Genomic DNA, 27,009 nt, shown 5'->3' on the forward strand with positions numbered 1-27,009 from the left:
AGCTTAGAAATAAATCCATGCTTTTATGGTCAATTAATAGACAGGAAAGGAGGCAAGAATATCTAATAGAAAGAAGACAGTGTTTTCAACAAATGGTGCTGGGAAAACTGGACAGCTACATGCAAAAGAATGAAACTGGACCACTTTCTTACACCATACACAGAAAGTAAACTCAAAATTGGATTAAAGACCTAAACATGAGAACTCAAACCATAAAATTCCTAGAAGAAAACATAGGCAGGTATTTATTTGACATTGGCCATATAAACATTTTTCTAAATATGTCTCTTCTGCTAAGGGAAACAAAAACAAAAGTAACTATTGGTATTATACCAAAATAAAAGACTTTTGCACAGTGAAGGAAACCGTCAACAAATCATAAAGATAACCTACTGAATGGGAGAAGATATTTGCAAATGACATATCTGATAAGGGATTAATAGCCAAAATACAGAAAGAACTTATACAACTCAACACCAAAAGAGCAAATAATCCAAGTTAAAAATGGCAGAGGACTTAAATAGACATTTTTCCAAAGAAGATATACAGGTGGCCAAAAGATACATGAAAAGATGCTCAACATCATTCATCATCAGGGAAATGCAAAGGAAAACTACAGTGAGATATCACCTCACACCTGTCAGAATGGCTAGTACCAAAAACACAAGAAATAGGGGCGCCTGGGTGGCGCAGTCGTTAAGCGTCTGCCTTCGGCTCAGGGCGTGATCCCAGCGTTCTGGGATCGAGCCCCACATCAGGCTCCTCCGCTAGGAGCCTGCTTCTCCCTCTTCCACTCCCCCTGCTTGTGTTCCTTCTCTCGCTGGCTGTCTCTGTCAAATAAATAAATAAAATCTTTAAAAAAAAAAAAAACAACCCACAAGAAATAACAAGTGTTAGCCAGGATGCAGAGAAAAAGGACCCTCTTTTTTTTATTTTTTTAAGATTTTATTTATTTATTTGACAGAGAGACAGCCAGCGAGAGAGGGAACACAAGTAGGGGAAGTGGGAGAGGGAGAAGCAGGCTCCCAGCAGAGCAGGGAGCCCGATGTGGGGCTCGATCCCAGGACCCTGGGATCATGCCCTGAGCCGAAGGCAGACACTTAATGACTGAGCCACCCAGGCGCCCCGAAAAAGGACCCTCTTGTACTGTTGGTGGGAATGCAAACTGGTGTAGCCACCGTGGAAAAAAGTATGGAGGTTTCTCAAAAAGTTAAAAATAGAACTACCCTACGATCCAGTAATTTCACTAGTGGGTATTTTACCCAAAGGAAATAAAAATGCTGATTAAGAAAGACGTATGCACCCTGTTCATTGCAACATGATTTATCATAGGCAAATTATGGAAGCAACCCAGGTGTCTATCCATAGAGGAATGGATAAAGAAGATGTGATATATACAGATATAGATACAGACAGACAGATATATGCACACATTGGAATATTATTCAGCCATAAAAAAGGACGAGATCTTGCCATTTGCAAAAATATGGATGGAGCTACAGATTATAAAGCTAAGTGAAATAAGTCAGAGAAAGACAAATACCACATGATTTCACTCACATGAGGAATTTAAGAAACAAAACAAAGGAAAAAAAAGAGACAAACCAAAAAACAAACTCTTAATACAGAGAACAAATTGGTGGTTGCCAGAGCGGAGGGATGGGTGAACTAGATAAAGGGGATTAAGAACACATGTGTCATGAAGAGCAGCGAGAAATGCACAGAATTGTTTAATTATTATACTGTGCATCTGAAACTAATATAACACTGTATGCTAACTATACTTGAATGAGGTCATAGTAATAATAATAATAGAGGGACACTGGCAAGCTTCCTCTCCTTGCCACCCCTCCTTCGTCCTCTGGCACTTGCCCAGCTCCCCGCGGGCTGACCCACCACACCGCCGCTCACGCACCTGCATGTCTGAGTTGGTGAAGCTGCAGGCCGACAGGTAGTTGGTGTGCATAGCGACAGACTTCTTTTTGGCAGCCATGTTTTCATTTTTGTCAAACGTCAGTGGATACACAGAACACTTATTATCCAAACCACTAGCACGGAAAGAAAGAAGGGTCAGGCGCTAACATAAGACAACAGCATGCCCATATACATTCTCCTTCACGCGAGCTGTTCAAAGTGTTTTCCTCTGGCAGCATGGTGTATTGTGAACTTTCCCCCCAACGTTGAAGATTTTCAAATGTACTGTAAAATTGAAAGAAAAATAGTAGAGTGAGCACCCAGTTCCCTTCACCTACATTCACTAACTTAGCCTTTTGTCACATTTGTGGGAGCAAATTCTGAGCCCATTCGAAGGGAAATGCAGACATGACATGTTACATCGAAATACTTCAATTTGCAAATTTACATTTTCTAAAAAAAAAAAAAAAAAGAACATTCTCCTAGGTAGCCACTAGGTCATTATCACATCTGAGAGAACTAACACAAATTCCGTAACACGGTGTAATCAGCCATCCGTATTCAATCTTTCCCAGTCGTCCCCAGGATACAGGGCCCAATCAAGGTTCATATGTGGCATTCAGTTTTAATAGCTTTTTAAGATATTTTAATTTAGAACAGACCTTCCACTTCTGTTTTTGTTGTTCATGACAAGAGATCTAAGGCTGTCTTGTAGGAGGTCACATACTCGGGACTTGTCACATTGTTTCCTAATGGTCATATGCAAGTATAACATTTTAGGTAATCCCAGTATACAGGTGATGCTCGGTACTTCTTTCTTGCTGCTTCACTTAGGAGTTTTGTGATGCCTACTGTCTCAAGACTGGTGAGGCCGACTTTGATCGCTTGGTCAGGGTGGGGAGCACTAGATCTCTCCGTGGTAAATGTGACTTGCTTGTAATTAATTAGTAATAATTAGGGTTTGATACTTCGAGACCATGTGAATAGTCTGCTTCCCAACAACTTCTCATGCAATAGCTTTAGCATGATTACCGTAGTTTGAACCCAATATTATTTTAGGAGTACAAAATGGTGACCTTCTGATTTGATCATTCCTTCTGCATGTATTAGTTGATACTCTTCTGTAAAGAAAAAGTCCCCCTCCCTCTCAGTATCACTGTACACCCATGGACTCTTTTTTCTCTTCAACTCTGTTATGGGCCATTACTGTCATTACTCCATGTGATGCTCACATTGTCCCACAATTGGACAGTGGAGGGCCCTTTCAAGCAGCCCCTGTTTCTGACGGATAGGACCCTATTGGTCCTTGAATGTTTCCTTGCTTTCTGGAACAAGAAAATATCCTAGGCTCACTTTATCCTTTTCCTGCTCCAGACCTACAGTCAACCTTACTCCAAGGAGCCCAGCTTCCTTTTAATGAGCAATGACATTTAGGAGGGGCACTCTCTTCTGGCGCCCTGGGGATACTAGGGGCCCCCTGAGCCTTTCCAACTGCTCAAGGGGGCAGGTGTGGACCTGGGAAGTCTCTTACCAGTAATTCATAAGCTTGTGAGTGAGAATGATTTGCAGTTAGGCTGTGGCATTGAACCAGCATGCTGTGGACGCTGGGCTTCCCCAGACCCTTGGGGTGGGAGGCGTTCTCCTGTGCCGAAGCTTCAGAGGAATTTCTATAGCTCCACTGGGATACTCATTACTTAGGGTTATTTGCATCTGAAGTTGAATCTCAGCTTTAGTATCTAACTCATTTTGTGATCTTGGCTATGTTTTTTTAGGTTCTCTGAGCCTCAGTTTCCTCAACTATAAAATGGAGTGGATCCCACCCACGATCACAGGGGGCTGTGTGAAGATTCTCTAAAGAGTTCAGAATGGCCCCTGACACACAACAGAGTCTTAGGAAGTGGTCATCACTGTTATTTTTGTATTCCACTTGCTTGGAGGCCGGCATGTGTCCTATGCACCTTTAAATTCCCCAGGACACCTGGTCCAGTGCCTTGTGAACCGTTCATATCACGTATGCAATACCCGAGTGAAGTCTTCTTTCGGATATGGCTTTCAAATAAAAAAATACTTACTTATATATAAATAAAGGCATTTAACACTTTTTTTTTTTTTTTTTTTTGAGAAGGGGATTGTGTCAATACTGTTGGATTTTAGCTTTCAAGTTTGGAACCAACTAAGAAACAGACCCATCAGTCAGGCAGATGGAGATAAATATATCCCTGTTAGTCTCTAAAAAAAAAAAAAAAAAAAGAATGGAGAGAATGTGGTGAAGGAGTGGGTTTGTGTGATCACGGAGTTACAGGGCTGTCACAAAGCCATGGCTGAAAAACATCACATTAGGTCATCACTAGATAACTAGACAAGTTAATCCGCAGTGGCTCTCGGCAGTTCTAGGGAAGGTCTGAGCAGATGCTTTTGTCTAAGATGGGGATTCAGTTTGACTCAGTTTAGTTTTCTTTTAAAGCTTTTATCTGAGAGAAAGAGAGAGAGAGAGCACGAATCGGGGAGGAACAGAGGGGAGGGGAGAGAGACAATCTCTCGAGCAGAGTTGGAGCCCGAGGCAGGGCTCGATCGCACAACCCCAACATCATGACCCCAGCCAAAACCAAGAGTTGGTTGCTCAACTGGCTGAGCCACCCAGGTGACCCTGCTCAGTTTTGTTTTTGATGCTCTTTCCTCATCCACTGGACCCCATATTTTATTATTTTTTTAAAGATTTTATTTATTTACTTGAGAGAGAGAGTGAGAGAGAGAGAGCGCATAAGCTGGGGCAGCGGCAGAGGGAGAGAGAGAGAGAAGCAGGCTCCCCGCTGCACAGAGAGCCCGATGTGGGGCTCCATCCCAGGACCCCAGGATCATGACCTGAGCCAGAGGCAGATGCTTAACCGGCTGAGCCACCCAGGCATCCCTGCTCAGTTTAGTTTTAATGCTCTTTCCTCGCCCACTGGGCCTCGTATTTTAAATATTTGTTAATATTACACCAATATTTACACCTTGAACTCCCTCCGCTTTTGTTCCCTAACAAGCTGGGAGGCAGCCAGTGCAGGCACTGACCTCATGTCAGGGCCGGGAGACAGATATGACAGAGATGAAGGCACCAGCCATTCCTCCTCTCTGAGGAAGCTGTCACCACAAACCTGTCTACCCGGGCCTTGAAAAATTATTCTCTTCCCTGCTTGCCCCTCGCCCTCGTGGAAATTTTCCCACTGGGTTCAAACAAGAAAGAGCTGACAGATCATGTTCCAAACTACGGTTAAAGACATTGTTCACGGGGCGCCTGGCTGGCTCAGTTGGTTAAGCGGCTGACTCTTGATTCTGGCTCCGGTCCTGCTCTCAGGGTCAGGAGATGGAGCCCCGCACTGGGCTCTGCGCTCAGCAGGGGGTCTGCTTGAGAGTCTCTCCCTCTGCCCCTCCCCCTACTTGTTCATTCTCTCTAAAAAAATAAAAACAAAGAAAGTACATCGTTCACTATGTTATTATATCCATTGCATATTGCAGAATGATCTACCCAATATATTCTTGTAATATAGACCCAGATACCTGATATCTGAGTATAAAATACGAGAAATGATGTAACTCCTTCAACTCTATGCAACTGCTAACATTCATGCCCCGTTAGAAACATCTCACCCCAGGGTTTTTTAAAAATGTAGAGTACTGATTCTAATAAGTAAGAACTGATCTTACCTAACGAGAGGTCAGCTTTTGCCCTGGGCTGCTGGGAGGTCTCTGAGCCCCTGGAACGGCTGCCTGACGGGGAACAGCTTTGGCTCGCACAGTCTAGCAGCGTGATTTACGACGGGGGCTTCAGGGCACGCGCTGTGCGTTCTGACCTCCTCAGAGGACCAACTACAGGTACGAACCTAAACTTCTAGGACACCCTGGAGACTGAGGGTCAGCCACAGGGGCCGTGTGTGACCGAGCCCCGGGGAAAACTCTGGACAGCAGAGACTCCGGCGAGTGTCCCTGGTTGCTAACACTCTGTGTATCATCACGCGTGGCGGCCAGGAGGAGGTAACGTGGCGACGCCACGGGGAGGGGACGACTGGAAGCTCCAGGTTTAGACCCCGCCTAGACTCTGCCCTGGGCACCTCTTCCTTCGGCGCGTCCTGATTTGTATCCTTTCACCGTGATAAAACGGTGAGCCTAAGTATAGCACTTCCCTGAGTTCTGTGGTTGTTCCAGCAAATTATCAGACCTGAGGGTGGTTGTGGGGGCTCCAAGTTTGTGGCTGATATCGGAAATGACAGAAGTTCTGTGGGGACGGCACCTTCTAACGATACAGCTGGCTGAACTCCTTTACACTTACCTTACTGTGTGTGTGTACACACATATATAAATCCATGTGTTATATACATAGGATATATATAAACACACATATACCTATCTATATCACGTGTGTATGCGTGTCTTTTATTTTGCTTACTTCGTATCCTTTCAAGAAGTAAATGGGAATGAATTTTAGATAAATATTACCCTTCAGTTATAAAATGGAAATACAACCTACTTTTGAATTATTTAAAAAATTAGAAAATATGAAATATATGTGTGTGAACATGGGTTCCAAAGGCACATGGGGTCTTGGCAAGTGGACAGCGAATGGAAAGATGCCCCCAAACAGCCACCCAAGGGGAGGGACATTGAGGATGACCACTGGTGTGACTCTGGCTGGAGAAGGCCCGAACTTTTTGCTTGGAGGCCGAGGGTTTTCTTACTTACTTACTTGTCTGTCTATCTATCTATCTATCTATCTATCTATCTATCTATCTACCTACCTACCTACCTGACAGAGAGACAGAGAGCACAAGCAGGGGGAGCAGCTGAAGCAGAGGGAGAAGCAGACTCCTGACGTGGGGCTCATTCCCAGGACCCTGAGATCATGACCTGAGCCAAAGGCAGACGCCTAACTAACTGAGCCACCCAGGTGTCCCGGGTTTTTATTTTTGAATTAAAATGCCTTTCTCCTGATTATAAAAATAACATATGTGTATTTTTAAAAATGGAAAAGCATAAAAAAAGGAGAAAATTACAAAAAAAAAAGAAAACCCCCATCGTCCCACCATGCACAAAGAACTACTATTGGATTTTTTGGTATCGTTCATCACAGCCTTGTTAATGCCTCTTTTCTAAACATGGCTGGGATCCCACGGTAGAGATATTTTCCAGAATTGTTTAACGCAGGGACAGGGAATTATGTTGGTTGCAGTTCTCGCTGCCAACTCTGTTAAACTGAGCTCTAGGAGAATAGAGAATAAAACACCATCTTCCTAGCAACCTGGATGTTCTTTTCACTTACTGGGATTAAGAAATTTCCTTTTTAATGGTTGTATAAAATATTCCCTTCACTTCATGTCCCACAATTCACTTAATAATTTCCTTTGATGGACATACGATTCCTCCCTACTCCCCTCCTCTTTTTTTGCTTTATTTTAACTAATGCTACGATAAATATTATTGCTCATATGGCTTTTCTATATCCTGGATCATTCCTTTCAAACAAGCTCTTAGGTATGGAATCACTAGCTCAAAAGTTACACATTTTTCAAGGCTTCTGTTCGGATACACACTACTAGCATGTTTTCCAAAGTGTCTGCACCAATTTATAGCTCCCACCGACAGCATTTGAGAGTAGCGGAGGCAGGTTTGAAACCTAAGCTCTTGTCAGTCTGTAGTGAAAATAAGTATGAAAGAGATTTGTGTGGTTTCTTTCTGGATGAAGTTCAGAGAGGAACTGAACACCTCGCTTAACCGGTAAACAACAAAAACAGAAGTTCGAGTTTGTCGGCTTGTTTTTGCCCACCGAGCAGCGTTCTACCAAGCCGCCTGGCCCCTCCTTACCCGCACGCAATGGCGCATCCCGACGGGGCGTACGCACAGGCCATCACCCACGTGCAGGGCATGGTGACAGCGTGCTCCTGAAACACAGAACGCAAGCTTCACAGAAGGCACGAGCAGCACTTCTACACAAAGGTATTAATGTTTAGCTTTTGCAAAATGAAATGACCGGAGCTCCTGCTAACCCCCGTTACCATTTCAAAGGACAGTGGCGTGGGGTGAAGATCAGCTTGAGACTGGCGAGGAAATTCGGCCCCCCCCAGAATCGGCCAAAGCGAATGTCACATATTCCAAAAGCTAAAGATCTCTGCCACCAAATGATGCCCTTAACGTTTACTTCTCTCGCTCTTTCTTAAAGATTTATTTGAGAGAGAGAGCGAGAGAGAGAGCGTGAGGGCACAAGCACAGGGAGGGGCAGAGGGCAAGAATCCTCACTCAGACTCCCTGCCGAGCAGAGGGCTCAATCTCCTGACTCAGGAGATGACGACCTGAGCCAAGGCCAAGAGTCGGATGCCCAACCGACAGCAGCACCCAGACGCCCCTGCTTATTTCTTGTGACACTCCCCTGGTTCTTCTGGACGAGTACTGGGGCTCAGTTTCTTCGAAAGGTCTGTCTGAATTTCACTTCCTTTATATGTTTTACCTTAGTTACTCAGTTTCCCCCTATTTTCAAAATCTATTCTTAAATGATTCTACATGGACGTTATGTTTATTGCCCTGTGAGTATACAAGAGCCTCTGTCCCCTGTGGGTCCTGAAACCATTCCTGGGAAGGCCTGAGAGGAGGCGGGGGAGGGCAGGGTGATCTTGAATTGTGCTCACAGATGACAGGGCCCCTGTAACATGGAAGCAATGAGAACTAGGTATAGCAGTTCCTACCCCTGGCTGCTGGTCAGGTCCCCCCCATTCTCTCCTGCATGCCACAGGCAACAAAGCCACAATTCAAAACCTTCTGCGTCTGTAGTCTTATTTCCATGACAGACACGGGCCCTGGTTCCCAGTTCCAACGCCAGCAAGATGTGCAGCCCCACGCAGGCCTGCCACTTGCCCTCCCTCAGTCTCTCCCCATTGGTGAAGGGAGAAGACGGGACTAGATGATTCCAGCACATTCCAGTGCTGGTCTTCTTTCCCGTTATGATTCTCTGTGTTTTTGTGGGGGAAACACGGGCCCTGATACTGCTCATGGAAATTCTGTCACTCACAATCTACAGCCTTTCAGATGCCTAGAATAATCCACTGCAGCAAATGGCCACTCTCAGCACAAGGCACCCCAGGCCCCCTTCTTTACCAGTAGTAACTACGTTCCCTGCCAGGGGCCACAGTGGCAATACCATGGCTCCCCAGAAATCGGTCGGGTGTGCTCTAGGACATGCTAAGGCTGAAACAGAAGCACCAAAACCCCACACACTCCTGAAGATGCTAAGGTGAGCTGGGAGAAGCCGAGGCTTCCGGGGTGGGGGGTGCTGGAGGGGAAAGCCCCTTGCAAACTGTTAAGTGGCCATCTTTACTATTCCCCAGGGGCCTGACCATTAGGGACTCTGCTCCAAAGGACGGTTCTGGGGCCCGTCCATCAGGTTGTGCAGCATCTGCCCACCACGACACTTCCTAAACACATTCGACAATGCAGGATATGGGTGCTGTTCCGCTTGAGGCAGATACGGGTCTCTTTGTCTTATACAGCGACAGAGAAGACCTTCTTTACAAGTAAATAGCAGAACCAGTATTGAATACACAACAGTGGTTACCGTAAACGGCAACACGATGCAGGCTTGTAAGCGCACCTCCACAGGGATGTGGCCTGTCTCTTTAGTTACGAGTCTAACTGTTAGTTAGATTTGGAGCCGAGCGCACCCAGGCCCGACTTGCAGGGTATCACTGGATAGTCAGCTCAACCCCCTGCAGCCTCAGCTCCCCCTGCCCCCCCCCCCCCCCCCCCCCGTCTGCTCACATCCACGGTGCTACAGAGTCTGGTCAAAGACACAGAGGGCAGAGGAAGCTGGGGATTCAGGAACCTCTTACCACCCCTCAGAAGAAAAATAATACACGCGTGCGTGAATGTGACGAGTTTTGCAGGCCGGGCCCTTTCTGGTTTTAGTGTTAGCATCCTCTCTGCTGGCTCTGCATGCTCCTGCCTGGGGAGCGCTCTCAGCTCAAGAGAGGAATGGACACCGCCGAGGGCTGCTGAGCTGTCTCAACACAGACGGGCTTTCCTGGGGTTTCCATCCCCAGGTGGGCCCCGAGAAGCCGGATGACCATGACTGGGGGTATCTGGAGGGGAAGAGGCCAGGGCTGGGTGCTGAGGTGCTGCTCAGTGCACCAGGGACCACCTCTTACCTTGTTAGTAGTGAAGGAATCCCACACGATCACCTTCCCGTCCTGGAGGGAAAAGAGTGAACAGCTTAGCAGTGGTCAGCCAGTCCTCACAGGTAACTGCTGAGAACTGCTCAGAAGAGCTGGTCTGGCTGGGCAGTGTGCAGGGGACAGCCAGGGTAAGTATCCAGGTAGTCAAGAGCCTCCAACCGATCTTTGACCAACTGAGGAGAGAACGGGGGGCCTGATCTGTCCAGCCTGATTAAAGGCTCAGCGCCCGCCGCGCTACTCCTTGGGGAGCTACAAAGCAACGCTCAAGGACTTCTATACCACCTGGACACCGAGCACTCACTCTTGGTACCTTGTCATGGCCCACCATGCCCTGCCAAGAAGCTATACAGGGGTGAGACGAACCTCAAATTACCTCGAGGTACTTGCCAGGTAACTACTGGTCTCTTCCTTTCTCCCTCACCACCTCCCCCAGCCCCCTGGCTACTGTGCCCCATGCTCCCCGTGTTCCCCACACGCTGTGTCAGAGCCCCACCCTCATTCCTGGCCCTCACCTCTGGGCTGTGCGAACCTGCCATCAGTCTAACCTCCCCACCCTGACATTTCACACCGATGCTGAGAACAAGGTGAGACTCCAGTCCGGGGGCGGGGAGGGGGGTCGGGGGTGCGCTCTGGGCTGGTGATGCCACCTTCACCCTAGCCGCTGCTGCAGCCCACCCTGGGGCTGTGCGGAGTCACCATGATGTTGTGTATGTGTAATACAAACCCACACAGCCCTGGTCCCTACAGTGTAGTCACCTGCCCAGCACGTGGTGTGCGGGTCCTCTGGGCCCCCCCCGGCTCTGCCTGACAGAGGAAGAAGACGGCTGAGTCGGCTTCTGTAATCACTGGTTTCTGTAATCACTGAAGCCATTCGGAGCCAAATCTGAACGACGACGTGGGGGTGGGGTAAGAGGTGGCACTCAGGGGCACAAGCAAGGTCTGATTATCCAAAGTGACACGGCTGCTTTCTTTGCATGACCCACTGTAAGATTTCCATGTTCCCGCTGCGTGTGGCTGATGGGCCCAGGAACAAAGTCAAGGTGGGCAACCTGGGGCTTTCAGAACTCCTAAGCACACTGGTTCTTCTAGTCTAATTTCTCTGACTAAACGCGCAAACACCACATATGGCGTCGATTAGGTAACAGGGCAGAGAAGGGGGAAGGAGCTCCAGGCTTGTACCTTGGGGCCCTCCACACCTGGAGCCCGGCTTGCTGTGCCGGGGAACTGACTCTGTGCGCGGCCTGAGCTGGCGTTCCCTCTGGCGGCTTCCTCCACCATGCTGCCTGCCTGCTTGCCTGTCCCCACTGCCTACCCACTGTGTGCTCTGCTCAGAAGAAGGCAGCCAAGAGGCTAAAATCAGCCATAAAACCAAATGTGGGCCTCTGCACGAGCACAGATTTATACACCAGGGGCCCATGTACCTGGCGAGACCGCCTCCACCCCAAGCCCTACCCCACGCAGTCAGGCTGATTAATCTCCTGCCTTCAAGGGAGAAGGGCTGCTCTGAGTCACTCCGTCTGCTCCAGAACGTTCCTGCTGTTTGAGCTTTCTCCCACACCCACCCCACTTCTAGTTTTCTCCGCCTTAGAGCTGGATGGATGGAGCCAGTCAGCCGTGCATGAGTGACAGAAAATCCTACATATATTCTGATGTTAAGGCTTAAAAAAAGTCAAGAAGGCTAGGCAACAACATGTATATCTTGGTAACTACTTTGTAAAAAAAAAAAAAAAAAAACTCTGGAAAGTAATGCCCTAAAATAGTAACAATGGTTGGGACAGGGTAGTGGGAGTAAAACCTTTTCTTAGTTCTCTTTTTCAGTGTCTCTTGAATGTGGTAAAACACATAAGAGATCAATGTTTTACGAACCTAAAAGCAAGTACAGCGTGACCTATTAGACCTACAGGTAATACAGGAGATTAATAACACCCGTCCTTACCAAACACAGCCTGACACACGTTAGAGTGCATGGGTTATTCAGATTATGTACCGTTTCTATATTTAAAAGGGCTACTAAAAAACCCAAAATCATCCTTTGGAAAAGCTGGGCTGAAGGTAGCGAGGGGGGGGGGGAAGTCCAAACTGTCCCTAAAAATATAGGACTTCAGTTAATAATTTTACATTCAATGCATGTTACATCCAAATAGACATAACAAGCACCAGCCTCCTGATAGTCCCACTTTTGTAGAGACCCTCCCCCCATAATGTCAGGGTTGGAACCCAGCAGAAGTGATGGAATGTCACTTTGGATGGCGTGGCTCCGGCCTCCATCTCCCTCTCTTGCTCTGGGGAAGGCCAGCTACCATCTTGTAAGCAGCCCTATGGAAAGGTCCATATGGTGAAGAACTAGGGCCTCCAGCCAATGAGCCATTTTGGAAGCGAGTTTGTGCCCTAGTTGAGCTGTCCCGTGGCCACGGCCCTGACCAACGTCTTGACTGTAAACCCATGACAGATTCTGAGCCAGAACCACCCAGATAAGCTGCCCCAGACTCCTGGCTCTCAGAAACCATGTGAAATAATAAATATTTGTTGTTTTTAAGTTGCTGAATTTGGAGGTAATTGTCATGCAGCAATAGACAACACGAATACATAAGGTGTGAAATAAACTATGTCAACTAGATAAAACGAATGAAAAATTATACTTACAAAAGATTTATCTTAAATTTTTTCTTTAAGGTATAAAAAGAGTTCAGCAACACTTAAACTGAAACAAGCCACAACCACTTAAGGCCTCAATGTACGGGGGGGGAGTCCCCCACTATCTAAAAAATGGTTTCATTCACAAATAAGCCCTGAAGTATGCTCAGGAAAAAAATAATCTCAAATGGCTTCTCAAGTACAGTTCACGTTTCAGTTATTACCATAACTCCAAATCTACCCAAATTAGTGACGTTCTACAGTATGCGAGAGAGTTCTTCACTTCTGCCAACTCCTGTCCTGCGGAGAATAAGCAGAGTCATAAAGAGCAGACAGGCTTTTTGAAAAGGAAAAGCTCTCTTTCTTCTTTAGCTATCAAGTCAGTCACTTGCTCACCCTCGCAGAGCAGGGGCCACATACCTGGGACGAGCTCACGATCCTTCTCTTGTCTTTGCACCAGTCCATGCAGAGAACCTTGTTCCCATGGCCTTTGAGGGTCCTCCTGGTCTTCATGACAAACTGCCCCAGAGCTTCCACCCGCTCGGCCACCTGGTGCACTGGAAGGACAGGCTACAGTCAGTTCCGTCACCAATGACCAGATTCTGAGCCATATGCTGGCAAAGGGATGGCGCTGGTCTTTCTCTGGTTCTCCTGGGGTTTTTTTTGTTTTTAATTTACTATTACGGCTTCATAATGCTCTCCCTTTAAACTCAGGAGAGAGTAGAGACAACACTGTCATTCCGTCTTCGTGTTTAATACCCCCCATCTTTCAAAGCATTTCCACCTGTGTGCTAAGGGATCAATGGCAAGACCACCTCATACACAGAGACGATATGCCTTCCACCACACAGAACTCTCCCGCTGAAGGGCTACAGCTCTGAGGGGGGCAGAGTGAGCAGCAGAGGGAGACCATTGTCCCCATTTAACAGGTGAGGAGACTGAGGCTCACAGAGGTTCTCTGGCTAAAACAAGTTCATACAACCAACTGGGAGTGAAGCTGGGGCTTCGGGTTCTTTTACCCACCTTTCCAATCACAAGGAAAAGTGACTTTACAAAACTGTCCCATTAGGTGGCAGAATGTGCCCCCATGCTGCTTGACAGCAGGCACTGTGCCTCCTTGGGGCGCCTGGGTGGCTCAGTCATTAAGCGTCTGCCGTCGGCTCAGGGCATGATCCCAGGGTGCTGGGATCAAGTCCCGCATTGGGCTCCCTGCTCTGCTGGGAGCCTGCTTCTTCCTCTGCCACTCCCCCTGCTTGTGTTCCCTCTCTCGCTGGCTGTCTCTCTGTCAAATAAATAAATAAAATCTTTAAAAAAAAAAAAAAGTCCAAACACATGACCTAGAGGAGCAACCCACACCAGGAGAACCTCCAAAAAGGAATCTCTCAGGGGCCAGGCCCACAGCCTCTTTCCTGAGTCTGTCACTGAGGAGTCCCAGAAGGAGCCATATTTCCATGAAGAGACCGTCATGTCCTGGCCCCACATCCAGAGATGAGGAAACTGAGGCTGGGAGACCCCACGGCTTCGCCCCCTCGTGCAGTGTCACTGCCCTTCTGGTTAGAGACTGTGCCAGAAGGAAAAACTGGGGCTAACCACTCCCCCACTTCTCCTTCCTCCAAACCTCCCAGGTGGGCCTTTCCCCCAGGCAGGTGAGAAGGAGGGAAAGGAGCATCCGAGGCAAGGGCCAGGCCCAGGAAAGTGTGGTGTCTCAGCACAGCAGCGCACCGTGGGGGATGTGAGGCAAGGTGGCTGGCCGTCTTCCTTCCCAGGAGCTGCTGCCCCTTGCTGGGAAGTGCCACCTCCCTCACAGAAACGGGGCAGGGACGGCCAGACTGGACTGTGATTGAAGCCCGTGACAACAGGGCCCCTTCTCAGAAGTCCTCCCTCCCTCCCCTCCTCTCTAAACGCTGCCTTGTGTATTTCCTAAACACAAGGACCTCTCTCACATAGCCACAGTACATTACCAAAGCCAGAAAATTAACACTGCAACAAGGCTGTGCCCAATCTATAGACCTTATCGAGATACTCTCCGTCGTCCCAATATCATTACAGCAAAAGAAAATCCAAGACCATGTGCTGCCCTCAATTGCCACGTTTCTTTAGTTTCCAGCTATTTAGTTTCCGTGTGGCCTTGTCTGCTGCTTCCTCAAGATCAGAGGCAGGTGATACGTATTTGCAGGAACGCCAAGACGGATGCTGAGTCCCCACCAGCGCGCCCCGTCAGGAGGCACCTGCTGTCCGCTGGTCCCGTCACTGGTGCTGTGCATGCTGACCATGCAGTTCAGGTGGTGTCTGCGGGTTTCTTCACTGGAGTTCCCATTTTGCCTTTTGTAATGAAACGGTGTCCTGTGGAGATGTACTTTGAGCTCCACAAATACCCCTTCACTCTTCAAACTCGAATAGCCTCGTTTTAACATCCGTTAATGCTTCTTGTCTGAAGGGGTGATGATGATGGTTGGCAAGTGACTCTCCTAATTCATCATTCCTTCTGCGTTTTTAGTTGGCTTTCTAATAAAAGGAGCTTCCCCTCCTCTTCGGTATATTTATTCATCCATTTATATTAGATGGCCTCAGGGATTCTTACCTCATTCAAGGGGTTATAATCCTTTAGCATTATTATTTATTTTCATGCTCAACTCGTCGCTGATTTGCTCAGTGGGAGCCCCGTCAAGCAAGCGCCCAGACCTGGTCCCTATCGTTCTTCAGGCATTTCTTACTCCAGGCTCATGTTCTTTCTCTGCTCTGGCCCAGGAATCAGCCACTTCTCCAAGATGTCTTGGTTTTGTTTAGTTGCCCATTTCTTTGTGATAAAAGAACAGAGTGTGAACAAGTTAAAGGTCTCTGTGAAAACCCAAACTATAAAAAATCCTTGCTGAACTATAAGTACTCTGTGAGGGGCGCCTGGCTGGCTCAGTCGGCGGAGTGTGCAACTCTTAATCTCCTAACTGTAAGGTCAAGCCCTACTTAAAAATAAACTCTTAAAAAGTACTACATGAATGTGCAATTATTATGCTATCACCTCTGCTAATTATGTGCAATTATTATGCTATCACCACTGCGTTCTTTATTGCCACAAATGGCACACTTGTTTTTTTACAGATACATTCTTAAAAACATACTGAAAATAGCTTAAAGACAGCAAATTTTCTTTCTTTCTTTCTTTCTTTCTTTCTCTTTCTTTCTTTCTTTCTTTCTTTCTTTCTTTCATATCTTGGGTTTTATCTTTATTTTTTATTTTTTTTAATAATTTTTATTTTGTTATATTAGTCACCATACAGTACATCCCCAGTTTTTGATGCAATGTTCCATGATTCATTAGTTGTGTATAACACCCAGTGCACCATGCAATACGTGCCCTCCTTACTACCCATCACCGGCCTATCCCAGTCACCCACCCCCTCGCCTCTGAAGCCCTCAGTTTGTTTCCCAGAGTCCACAGTTTCTCATGGTTCATTCCCCTTTCTGTTTACCCCCCCTTCATTCTTCCCTTTCTTCCCCTAGGGATCTTCCTAGTTCTTATGTTCCATAAATGAGTGAAACCATATGATAATTGTCTTTCTCTGCTTGACTTATTTCACTTAGCATAATCTCCTCCAGTCCCGTCCATGTTGCTGCAAATGTTGTGTAATCGTTCTTTCTGATGGCTGAGTAATACTCCGTTGTATATATGGACCCCATCTTCTTTATCCATTCGTCTGTTGAAGGGCATCTCGGCTCCTTCCACGATTTAGCTATTGTGGACATTGCTGCTATGAACATTGGGGTGCATATGGCCCTTCTCTTCGCTACGTCTGTATCTTTGGGGTAAATACCCAGTAGTGCAATTGCTGGATCATAGGGTAGCTCAATTTTTAACTTTTTAAGGGACCTCCACACTGTTTTCCTAAGTGGCTGTACCAACTTGCATTCCCACCAACAGTGTAAGAGGGATTCCCTTTCTCCACATCCTCTCCAACATTTGTTGTTTCCTGCCTTGTCCATTTTTGCCATTCTAACTGGCGTAAGGTGGTATCTCAGTGTGGTTTTGATTTGAATTTCCCTGATGGCTGATGATTTTCAACATTTTTTCATGTGTCTGTTAGCCATTTGTATGTCTTCATTGGAAAAGTGTCTGTTCATATCTTCTGCCCATTTTTTGATTTATTTGTTTCTCATGTATTGAGTTTGAGTTCTTTGTAGATCTTGGATACCAGTGTTTTATGTGTAGTGTCGTTTGCAAATATCTTCTCCCATTCCATGGGCTGCCTCTTAGTTTTTTTGACTGTTTCCTTGGCTGTGCAGAAGCTTTTTATCTTGGTGAAGTCCCACAAGTTCATTTTTTCTTTTGTTTCTCTTGCCTTTGGAGATGTGTCATGAGAAAAGTTGCTGTGGCCGATGTCGTAGAGGTTGCTGCCTATGGTATCCTCTAGGATTTTGATGGATTCCTGTCTCACATTGAGGTCTTTCATCCATTTGGAGTTTATCTTTGTGTATGGTGTGAGAGAGTGGTCAAGTTTCATTCTTTTGCATGTAGCTGTCCAATTTTTCCAGCACGATTTATTGAAGAGACTGTCTTTTTTCCACTGGATGCTTTTCCCTGCTTTGTCAAAGATTAGTTGCCCAAAGAGCCGAGGGTCCATTTCTGGGTTCTCTATTCTGTTCCATTGGTCTATGTGTCTGTTTTTGCGCCAGTACCATGCTGTCTTGGTGATCACAGCTTTGTAGTATAGCTTGAAATCCAGCCATGTGATGCCCCCATCTTTGTTCTTCCTTTTCAACAATTCCTTGGCGACTCGGGGCCTTTTCTGGCTCCACACAAATTTAAGGGCTGTTTGTTTCAATTCTTTGAAAAATGTCATTGGTATTTTGATTGCAATGGCCCTGAAAGTGTAGATTGCTCTGGGTAGCATAGACATTTTAACTATGTTTATTCTTCCGATCCATGAGCATGGAATATTTTTCCATCTTTTTGTGTCTTCTCCAATGTCTTTCAAGAGTGATTTGTAGTTTCTAGAATATAGATCCTTTACGTCTCTGGTTAATTCCGAGATAACGTATGATTTTTGGTGCTATTGTAAATGGGATGGATTCCCTAATTTCTCTTGCTTCAGTCTCATTGTTTGTGTATAGAAATGCAACTGATTTCTGAGCATTGATTTTGTATCCCACCACATTACTGAATTGCTCTATAAATTCTAGCAGTTTGGGGGTGGAGTCTTTTGGGTTTTCTATATAGAGTATCATGTTATCAGACAGCAAATTTTCTAAATTCTTATAGGCCATTTACACAAGTCTGTACCAGCAGTTGTGAGCATATTTTATTTAGTGTTTGCTTTGAAACGTCACATTGGTATTATTGCTGCTTTCCCCAACTTGGCATTAGGACAACCACACCTATTTTACGTCCTTCTCATGAAAATAAAAAAATTAATTAAAAAGATGACTCACCCAATTGATATGGGGCCTTCCTTATATAACGTGACTCTGACCGCAGCCCAGCTACTAATTATTTCTCCTCACTGAATTTTCCTTTCCCATATGTAGGTTTACTTACAACCCACTCCATCCCATTTCTATCTGGCAAATCGCACATCTGTTAAATTGAAGAGTTATATCTTGAATGATGTCTCTAGAACCCCTAGTATGTGCCAAGTACTGTGCCGGCTGCTCGGGTACAGAAAAGAGTAAGACAGCCCCCGCTCTTCCTGAGCTAACGGTCTGCAGGGGGCAGATCGCAGCTGCCGTGCGGTGACAGAGGTGTCAGGGAGCCCAGGGTAACGTAGCTGACTCTGCTGACAGGTGTGCCATCAGGAGGAGATGGCACAGGTACCTGGTTTTGAAGGATCCACAGGAACTGGAGTAAGGAAAGGGGAGGTTGAATTACCTTCCAAATGTTGCACCAAGATACAGTCTTTGATGGTCACTATTGGTAGAAGATCTAAGGAGCTGAGGATGAAAAAATACCCAAAGCTAATCCTAAAAAACTCATTTTGCAACCCAGATGTCCGTTGATAGATGAATGGATAAAGAAGATGTGATATACAGATAGCGATAGCTAGCTAGCTACATAGATAGATAGATATACATACAATGGCATACTTCTTATAAAAAAGAATGAGATCTTACCATTTGCGACAACATGGATGGACCCAGAGGGTATTATGCTAAATGAAGTAAGTCAGACAGAGAAAGAGAAATGCCATATGATTTCACTTATATGTGGTATTTAAAAAACAAAACAAACAAACAAAAAGCAGAAGCAGACCCATAAATACTGCGAACAGACTGATGGTTGCCAGAGGGGAGGAGGTGAGGGGCTGGGCAAAATGGTGAAGAGGAGAGGGAGAAACAGCCTTCCAGTCATGGAAGGAATAAGTCATGGGGAGGGTGGGGGGCTGGGGTAGCCGGTGACGGGCATTAAGGAGGGCACACGTGGGAGGAGCACTGGATGTTATATGCAACTGATGAGTTACTGAACACTACACTGGAAACTGATGACGTACCATATGCTGGCTAATTGAATTTAAATTAAAAAAAGAAAAAAATTATAAGTCACAGGGATAAAAGGGGATAACAGCATAGGGGAAACAGTCAAGGATATTGTATAGAGTTGTATGGTGACCGATGGTAGCTACACTTGTGGTGAGCAGAGCACAATCTATAGAGCTATCGAATCGCTGCTGTCCACCTGAAACTAATGTAACATCGTGTGTCAACTATACCTCAATTAAAAAAATACAAATAAACAATTTAAAAAATATGGATTCCGTCTGCTTCTACCCTTGGATGGAATGAGGTGGGATATAAAAACCCTCAAACACGCGGATGGAAGGAAAACATCTGCCATCACATTAGCTCATTTGTGCTTGACATTTTGGAATTGCTCCAAAAGATACATTAGCTACACACAGAAAAACCTCCGCAGAATTCCCTAATCAAAGCTCGGCAGGCTAAGCAATGGCACAGTCTTTCAGACAGAGGACTATGTGGCTCCGTACAATAATTTCAAAATATTGACATTAAAAAGAATGGCAAAATGACACAGGGCGCTGTTTAATCCACTGTGTTAAACTAAAGTTAGGCTCCAACTCTCTCGTACAGTCGCAAGGGCGCTCCCAAACAGTGAGCACAAACATAAGATCATAAGCTACGAAATACACCAACATACTGGAAGCGGCATGACGAATGGCTTGTTTTCTTCTATATTTCTAAATCTGTTACAGCGGGCCTCAGTTTCTTAGGATGGTACCCTAGAGAGCTAGCTTGCGCGCAACTGCGAACGCAGAGCCAAAGCCAGGGGAGAGGAGATGCCAGGCAGTTTTGCTCTCGGCTCCCTCTCATGGCTGCAGGCAGCAAGTGCGAGAGCAGCAGGGAGAAGATTAGTTTGCAGGGAAACTCTTGTCTAGCCTCGGGACATGCAGCCTATTTCCTGAGAAGGTGGAACAAGTCAGTCAACATACTTGCTTCAGACTAATCGAGAAATTCGGTTTTCCTCGATTTCTCCCTACACCATAAAATCAGAAGAGTCCAAGGCTGCCATCGTAATACAGCCTTTGAGAACAAAACCTTCACAAAGCTACACTTAGAACAGATAGAAAAGTGAATAGCATCTGATGAGAGGTCTGGCGACTTGCCCAAATTTCATCTGGATTTGTACTTAGAGAAATTACACAAATCTTCTTTGAGTGGCTTTGTTCCTACGCTAAATTAGAATCTGCCCCCAAAGAGGCTGGGAATCTGGAAGAAGCCCCCCATGGCCCCACGAGGCTGCCATACGTGTTGGCTGAAATAAACACAGCATGCCTCCTGCCCTGCTTTCAGCCTGTTTTCTGGATCATTCTTCAGGTTAATTTCAAGTTAAGGACTCCTTAAAGTTGAATTCGCTTCTTTGTTCTTGATCTTGACTCCCATTCCACTACTCATTTTTTATTATAAAAGCAGGACATGCACAGATGGGTATAAATTGAAAATACCTGCACCTCCCCTCACTCCCCTGGGCCCTCTCTAGAGATAACAAGTTTCTCATGGATCCTGCCACAAATTCAATGCATCCCTTGTTGTAGCTAATGAGATCATGTTATACCGTTTGGGACTTTTTTTTTTTTTTAAGATTTTTTTATTTATTTATGTGACAGAGAGACAGCCAGCGAGAGAGGGAACACAGCAGAGGAGTGGGAGAGGAAGAAGCCAGGCTCATAGTGGAGGAGCCTGATGTGGGGCTCGATCCCGGAATGCTGGGATCACGCCCTGAGCCGAAGGCAGACGCTTAACGACTGCGCTACCCAGGCGCTCCTACCTTTTAGGACTTTTAAAATTTTACATTGAGACCTTTCCATAAACACACATGGATTTTCCCCCCTTTCTAATGTAAATCTCAACTGCCTGAGAGATGGCCTAGCAGGATGAGAAGGAGAGCTATACTAGGAGCCTGAACCCTGGTGTCTACTCCCCATTCTCCCTTAGAGTAGCTACAGAATCTTAGGGCATTCCCGTGACCCTTCCCTGGATCTCAGTGGTCTCCTCATCCATAAGGGTTGTGGGGCGGAGAAGGAAACTTTTCGTGCCTGAGGACTGAGGCTGAAGCAGGTGACCCTTCTAGTCTTGTGAGCCTGTGATAGGACCTCCAAAGATGTCCATGTCCTAATCCTTGGAACCTGTGAATATGTTACCTTACATGGCAAAAGGGGCTTTGCAGACGTGATTAGGCCAAGGATCTTGAGTTGGGATGATTAGCCTAGTTTACACAGGTGGGCCCACTGTAATCACAGGGTCCTTACAAGAGGGAGGCAGGGAGACCAAGGTCAAAGAAGGTGAGGTGATGACAGAAAGCTCAGAGGATGTGGGGCCACAAGCCGAGGATTGCAGGCAGCCTCTAGAAGCTGGATATGGCAAGGAAGCGACTCTCCCCTAAAGCTTCCAGAAGGAATGAAGCCCTGCTGACCCACTTTAGACTTCTGATGTCCAGAACTGTAAAAGAATACATTTATGTTGCTTTAAGTCCTTATGTTTATGGAAATTTGTACAACAGCAATAGGAAACTAATACAAGCTATAACGTCATGATTCTAAAATGCCTTACAATCAAGCAAGGAAACACTTACCCATGGCAGAAGGTAAGCAGAAGGCAATAAGGGAGACATCTAGGGAGAAGGAGGCAGCTCTGGAGGAGTAAGGGGAACGGCAGGGGCACGGGGCTTGGGGCTATGGAGACTGACGTAGGCTGGCTTCCCCTTGGGCAACCCATATAAGCCATTTCCTCTATTTAATGCTGGCCAAGGGTCTGACTTGGGGATGAGTGCCCAACGGTATGGACACTGGTCTGAGGGTCAAAGGGATGGGAGCTGAAGACGTGAGGGTCCGGAGTTGGGTGAGGTTTGCTTTTCCTCCAAGTTCAGGCTATTTTGTTGTGTTTTTAGGCAAGAATTTGGGCAAGTCAGAGCTAACAGAGGGCTGATCAACTCTTCCAGTTTGCCCAGGACTAACGGGTTTTCCAGAATGCAGGACTTTCCATTTAAAACTGAGAGGCCCAGGCAAACGGGATGCCTTGGCCATCTTAGCTTGTGGCCTGAAAAGTTTCCCCAGCTAGAGTAGGGGTCACAGGACCATCTATAGCATAACACCAAAATGCAAAAATGACAGGCTCAGTAAGAGGCTGAGAGACTGGCAGAGAGAAGAGCCCAGTGATCATGGACCATGGAGATCTCTGGGGGAGAGAGGAGGAGCTGCTCTGAGCGCTAACGAGGTCCAGGAGGCTGTGATGGAGTGAGAGGCCAGCGTGTTACGAGGGTCACGCTTGTGAACCCTGAAGACACCAGGGATGGGGCAGGGCTTAGGTCAAAAGGAAGGCTTACGTTATGTGATAAAGTCCTTAAGAAATGAGGCAGACTGGCCGGAGAGGTCAGGAGCCAGCAGCATGGAGAAGAGGAAAACCGATGTCACTTGAACGACAGGAGCCTCAAAGGAGCGAAGGTATTATACAGGAGTAGAGGAGAAGTGTTAGGGGGGAGTAAAGCTGCAGGGGGAATAAAGGGGAACATGGCCATATGACTTCTAGTCTTTTCAACTCCAAAATTCTGACTTCTATGCAGGTGGGGCTAGATCTTTCCACTGTGCGTCCAAAATCTGGCCCTGGCTTCTGAGGGTACTGCATCCTTGGCAGGACGGGGGTTCCCTGCTGAAAAGCTCTCCCTTGACTACCTCTCTGCCTTAAGGCCATTTCCCAAGCCCCAGAAAAGGCTGAGAGGTTCCCAGCGGGCAGTCTGCATTGCTGATGAAGAGAGTTTCTGGAGAACCCCTCTGCACAGAGCCCGAAGGGGTAGGACGCAGAGTTGAAGTGAGGCTGGGCTGGAGTTCTGGCTGCCTGGGCTGGAATCCTGTCTCACTACTTACTGGCTGCAGTCCTCTGGCAAGTCCTTTCACCCCTTGGTGCCTCAGTTTCCTCATCTGTCACATGTAGAAGTCAGACGACCTACCTCAGAGGCACCGACACCACACTTACAGCATTATCGACAGCACCTGCCAGTGTAGAGTGAACTGGGACAGACTTTGTCCAGTGCCTCCCAGTTTCTGTTCCCTACCACTTGCTGATACCAGAAACCCAACTTTATTTGGGGACGACAATCTCTCTAGCTCACTTCTCCCTTTCCCAGCTGCCTTGCAGTAGCTGTGTGACCCACTTGTGCCCAATAAAGTACAAAAATCTGTTGGGAGAAAGGAGGTTTTGAGGAAAACTTCTGCTTTCCTGATAAGAAGGAGAACCAGAGGCTGGTGCCCACCTTCCCCCTTCTTCCTGCCCCAGATACAGAAGTTATGTTTGGAGCTGTGGCAGCCATGGGGCTAATGCCAGTGTTCTCAGGGTGGCGGAGAAGCAATTGCCTGGAGCGTGGGTCCCTGATGGTACACTAGGCAGCCGATCCAAAGCTGGTGATCACCTACACTTGTAACTGTTACATAAGGAAAATAACTCCCAATTTGCTTAGCTACTTTATTTGGGGTTTACAGTTAATTGTAGCTGGATACATCCCTAAATGATACAGGTTTTTAGCGTGTCTCCAATTTAAAGGAGGTTTTTAGCGTGTCTCCAATTTAAAGGAGGTCCGTACCAAAGCACAGCACACTCTAGATTCAGGTCATCCTTCTATCAGGTGATTTTCATAGAAAGGCCTCAGGTGCTAAACGACCTAGCACGAACCCCGTGTTTCTTCTCCAAATAGATTTTAAAAGGAGCACAATATAGAGGAGTGCCTGAGGGTACCGTGGGGGAGGCTGTAATTAGCAAAGGGGAGCTGCCACCCTCAGAGGTGAAAAATAAGCAGATAAAGCCACTTCCCCAAGCCTGGCCCTGAGCCCAAACTCTGCTGAGGACAAACCATCTGACGGTAAAGGGGAGCAGATCCCACCAAGAGTCATTTAACCTGGCTATTTAATTGCTCACTCATAAAAATCACAGAGCCGTTTCTAAATTATGGTAGTGGTCAATAAGTAAGTTTATTTACGACTGCTATTGCTCTTTTATGCCAATCTCACTGCATCCATTCAAAAGCTTCTTCAACAGCCTTAAATAAACGAAATGGTTGGACTTGGTAAGCTCCTCTGCTTTTCTTCCCGCATCCGGTTCTCCACCCCCCAGGAAAGGGGGCAGACTGGAAAAATGAGGTTTTAACTCAGAGTCTGGTTCCTTGTAAAAGCAAAATGAGCAAAGACACAACAGTGATGGAGAAAGCTAAACGGTTGAAAAACAAAACAGGAGTTTAGCCTAGGCCTCGCCCACAAGGGCTCGCTGCGCTGGCTACTGCCGACACCCCGCTCCACCCGGCGCGGGCAGGAATGCGATCAGCCCGCATCTTCCAGGCAGGTGATGGAGGCAACTGGTCCCAAGAACCTTGGGGGCGGGGGGGGGGAAGAGGAGGGAGAACAGCGGCCAGGGGCGGCTACCACAGGCGCCCCCGCCCAGAGGCGGAACGGTCTCCGCCAGCCGGCGGGGGCTCTGCAAGGTGTCCGGCGCCTCCGAGGGCCGCCCGGCTCCCGCCCCACAGCCGCGCAACCCGGGGCTCGGGGCCGCAACCCGCGCCTCACCTGGCTCCCGGGAACCGGCGGCCCATCGCCGGCGCTGGCGCAGGCCTGGCTCCCGCCCCGGGCCCAGCAAACCACCCCCCAACCGCGCTCCCCCGGGGGCCGGTCTGGTCTCCTCGGCCCGCCTCCCGGCGCGCAGCCCCCGCCCCGGCCCGCACTCACGCTCCACGTCGTGCAGCTTGGCCCGCTCCTCCTCCAGTTTGCCCTTGAGGCTCTCGGCCTCGCTCTTCAGCGACGCCAGGGTCTGGTTCTCGTGCAGCCCGTCGGTTGCCATCTTCGCGCCGGGACGCGGCCGGGAGGGAAGCGGAGAGCGGGGATGCGGGTGAGCGGCGACGGAGGCCGGGCCGGCGAGCGGGCGGGAGCGGCCCCGGCGCAGCTCCAGCCGCCTTCTCCCCGAGCGCGGCCCCGCCCTCCGGCGCTGACGCGGGCGGCTGCGAGCCGAGCTGCGGCGGCCGACTCCCCCCTCTCCGCCCGCCGCGTCCGCGGACACCCGCGCCCCCTCCGCGCCCCCCGCCCTGGCACCTGCCGCGCGCGCCTGGCGCGGTGCCCAGGGCGATGCCCTCGGTGGCGCTGCTGCGCACACCACCCCGGAGAAGCAAGCAGTGTCGTGCCCATTTTACCGGTGGGAAAACCGAGGCTCAGAGAGGATAACGTGACCTTCCGGAGGCCGCGCACTTAGTGAAGGACCAAACTGGGATTCCAACCCAGGGCTGCCCGGCTCCTGGGAGCTGGTGAAGCCCCACGGACACGGCCTTCCTACCCGCCCCCTTCCCCGCACCGATCTCCCCTCGGTGGGACTTGATAGGCTGCCCAGTGGCTGCTACCTGCGGAGTAGATGAGCGAGGAGTGGGCAACGAGGCCCATCCCTCACCACTGATACACGGATACCGGCCTCGTCCTGGGCGGCTCTGGTGCTCCCCCCACAACGAACCAGAAACTCTCCTCCTTTGTTGACTTAAATGGACAAAAACAAAACGAGAAGCTGTCGAGGCTTTGCGGCATTAGGAAGCGCACTCTTGGTTTTGCTTTTCCTCTCTTCATACAGGGAATTAAGTCCCTAAGTTGGGATCAGCAAAAGGAGGTGCTGGCAGAGTTGGGGTCAGTATACAGCGGCCCAGACCCGGGTGTTTGAGCCCACACACTCAGTGATCTCAGATGTGTCGCTTCTGAGGAGCTTCCTCCACCTCAGAATGCAAGGTTGCCAGGGTTCTCTCAAGGACGCGACTTCAGTGACTTCGTGGTGGGCTCAGGCAACTCTTTCCCAGTCCCTGCAGTGCCAGGCACTGTTCCAAGCACTTTACGTTAGTAAATCGCAACACTCACCCTGAATGGATACTGTTATCCCCATTTTACAAATGAGAACACTGAGGCACAGGTTAAATGCTTTGCTTGAGTCACACTCCCAGAAAGAGGCGAAGGCAGGATTTGGACCTAGGCAGTGTGGCTTCATTCTGCTAAGATGCCTCTGGACTTCAGTGTGGAGGACCCAACCCACTGCTTCTCCCTTTTCCCCCTCCCTGACCTGGTGTGTATGTGTATGTGTGCAAAATGGAAGGCAGATTAAGGTTACAAATTCTAGAGCAAACATCCCCAAGCAGGATTTGGGGGGCCATCCTCACTCCTTGCTCCCTGAGGAATCCAGCCTCAACTTGCTGTCCTGGGCAGCTCTTTATGGAAGTAATCTGTATTCATCTATACATGGTGGCCTAGGAGGTTAGATTCTGGGTTCCTCAGTTTCCTTATTTGGAAAATCTACTTCGTAGGGCTGTTACATGAATTAAATAAGATAATGTGAGTGAACCTCTTAGCAGTCTTCTCCATCATAGCAGACGTGTATTCACTACGAGCTAGCTCCCTTTACAGTCCCTTTCCATCAATATAGTTTATTCATCATTTATCCTCAGTATTTAGCATAATAACTGGTATATGGTAGGTACTCAGTTAATGTTAGTTTATCAAGTGGATGTATAAAACAGAATATATAAATATATAATTAAACAAATATATAAAATATCAATATATAAATATAAATGCTTTAGATACATGCAACTATTTATAAAAGCGAAAATAAGACATCTGCTTCAGAGTTTGCAGAGCAAAAGTTTAAGAGCACAGATTCCATCTAGGTCATATTGCCTGGGGATAAATCTTGGCTGTGCTGTGTGGCCTTGGGTCATTTACTTAACTTCTCTGTGTCTCAGGCTCTTTATCTGTAAATG

The 27,009-nt window shown here is 47.7% G+C and overlaps 1 protein-coding gene across 2 annotated transcripts in view; it reads right to left on the reverse strand.

The window, feature by feature from the left end:
* GNB5 (G protein subunit beta 5) overlaps window positions 1-25,195 on the reverse strand; it is a 42,341-nt gene extending 17,146 nt beyond the window's left edge. Inside the window, exons 1-5 of one of the 2 annotated variants that reach the window (XM_026518499.4) lie at window positions 24,953-25,195; window positions 13,164-13,300; window positions 10,083-10,124; window positions 7,753-7,829; window positions 1,916-2,048 (exon numbers count right to left, since the gene is read on the reverse strand). In XM_026518499.4, the coding sequence (XP_026374284.1) occupies window positions 1,916-2,048; window positions 7,753-7,829; window positions 10,083-10,124; window positions 13,164-13,300; window positions 24,953-25,064 (501 nt within the window). In that variant the 5' untranslated portion in view covers window positions 25,065-25,195. Of the gene's footprint in view, window positions 1-1,915; window positions 2,049-7,752; window positions 7,830-10,082; window positions 10,125-13,163; window positions 13,301-24,793; window positions 24,854-24,952 lie in introns of those variants that run through there. The other variant, XM_044391043.3, reaches the window with a different exon arrangement.
* Between the last annotated feature and the right edge of the window lie 1,814 nt (window positions 25,196-27,009).

This window comes from Ursus arctos, unplaced genomic scaffold (genome assembly GCF_023065955.2).
Source record: "Ursus arctos isolate Adak ecotype North America unplaced genomic scaffold, UrsArc2.0 scaffold_36, whole genome shotgun sequence".
Lineage (NCBI taxonomy): Eukaryota > Metazoa > Chordata > Mammalia > Carnivora > Ursidae > Ursus > Ursus arctos.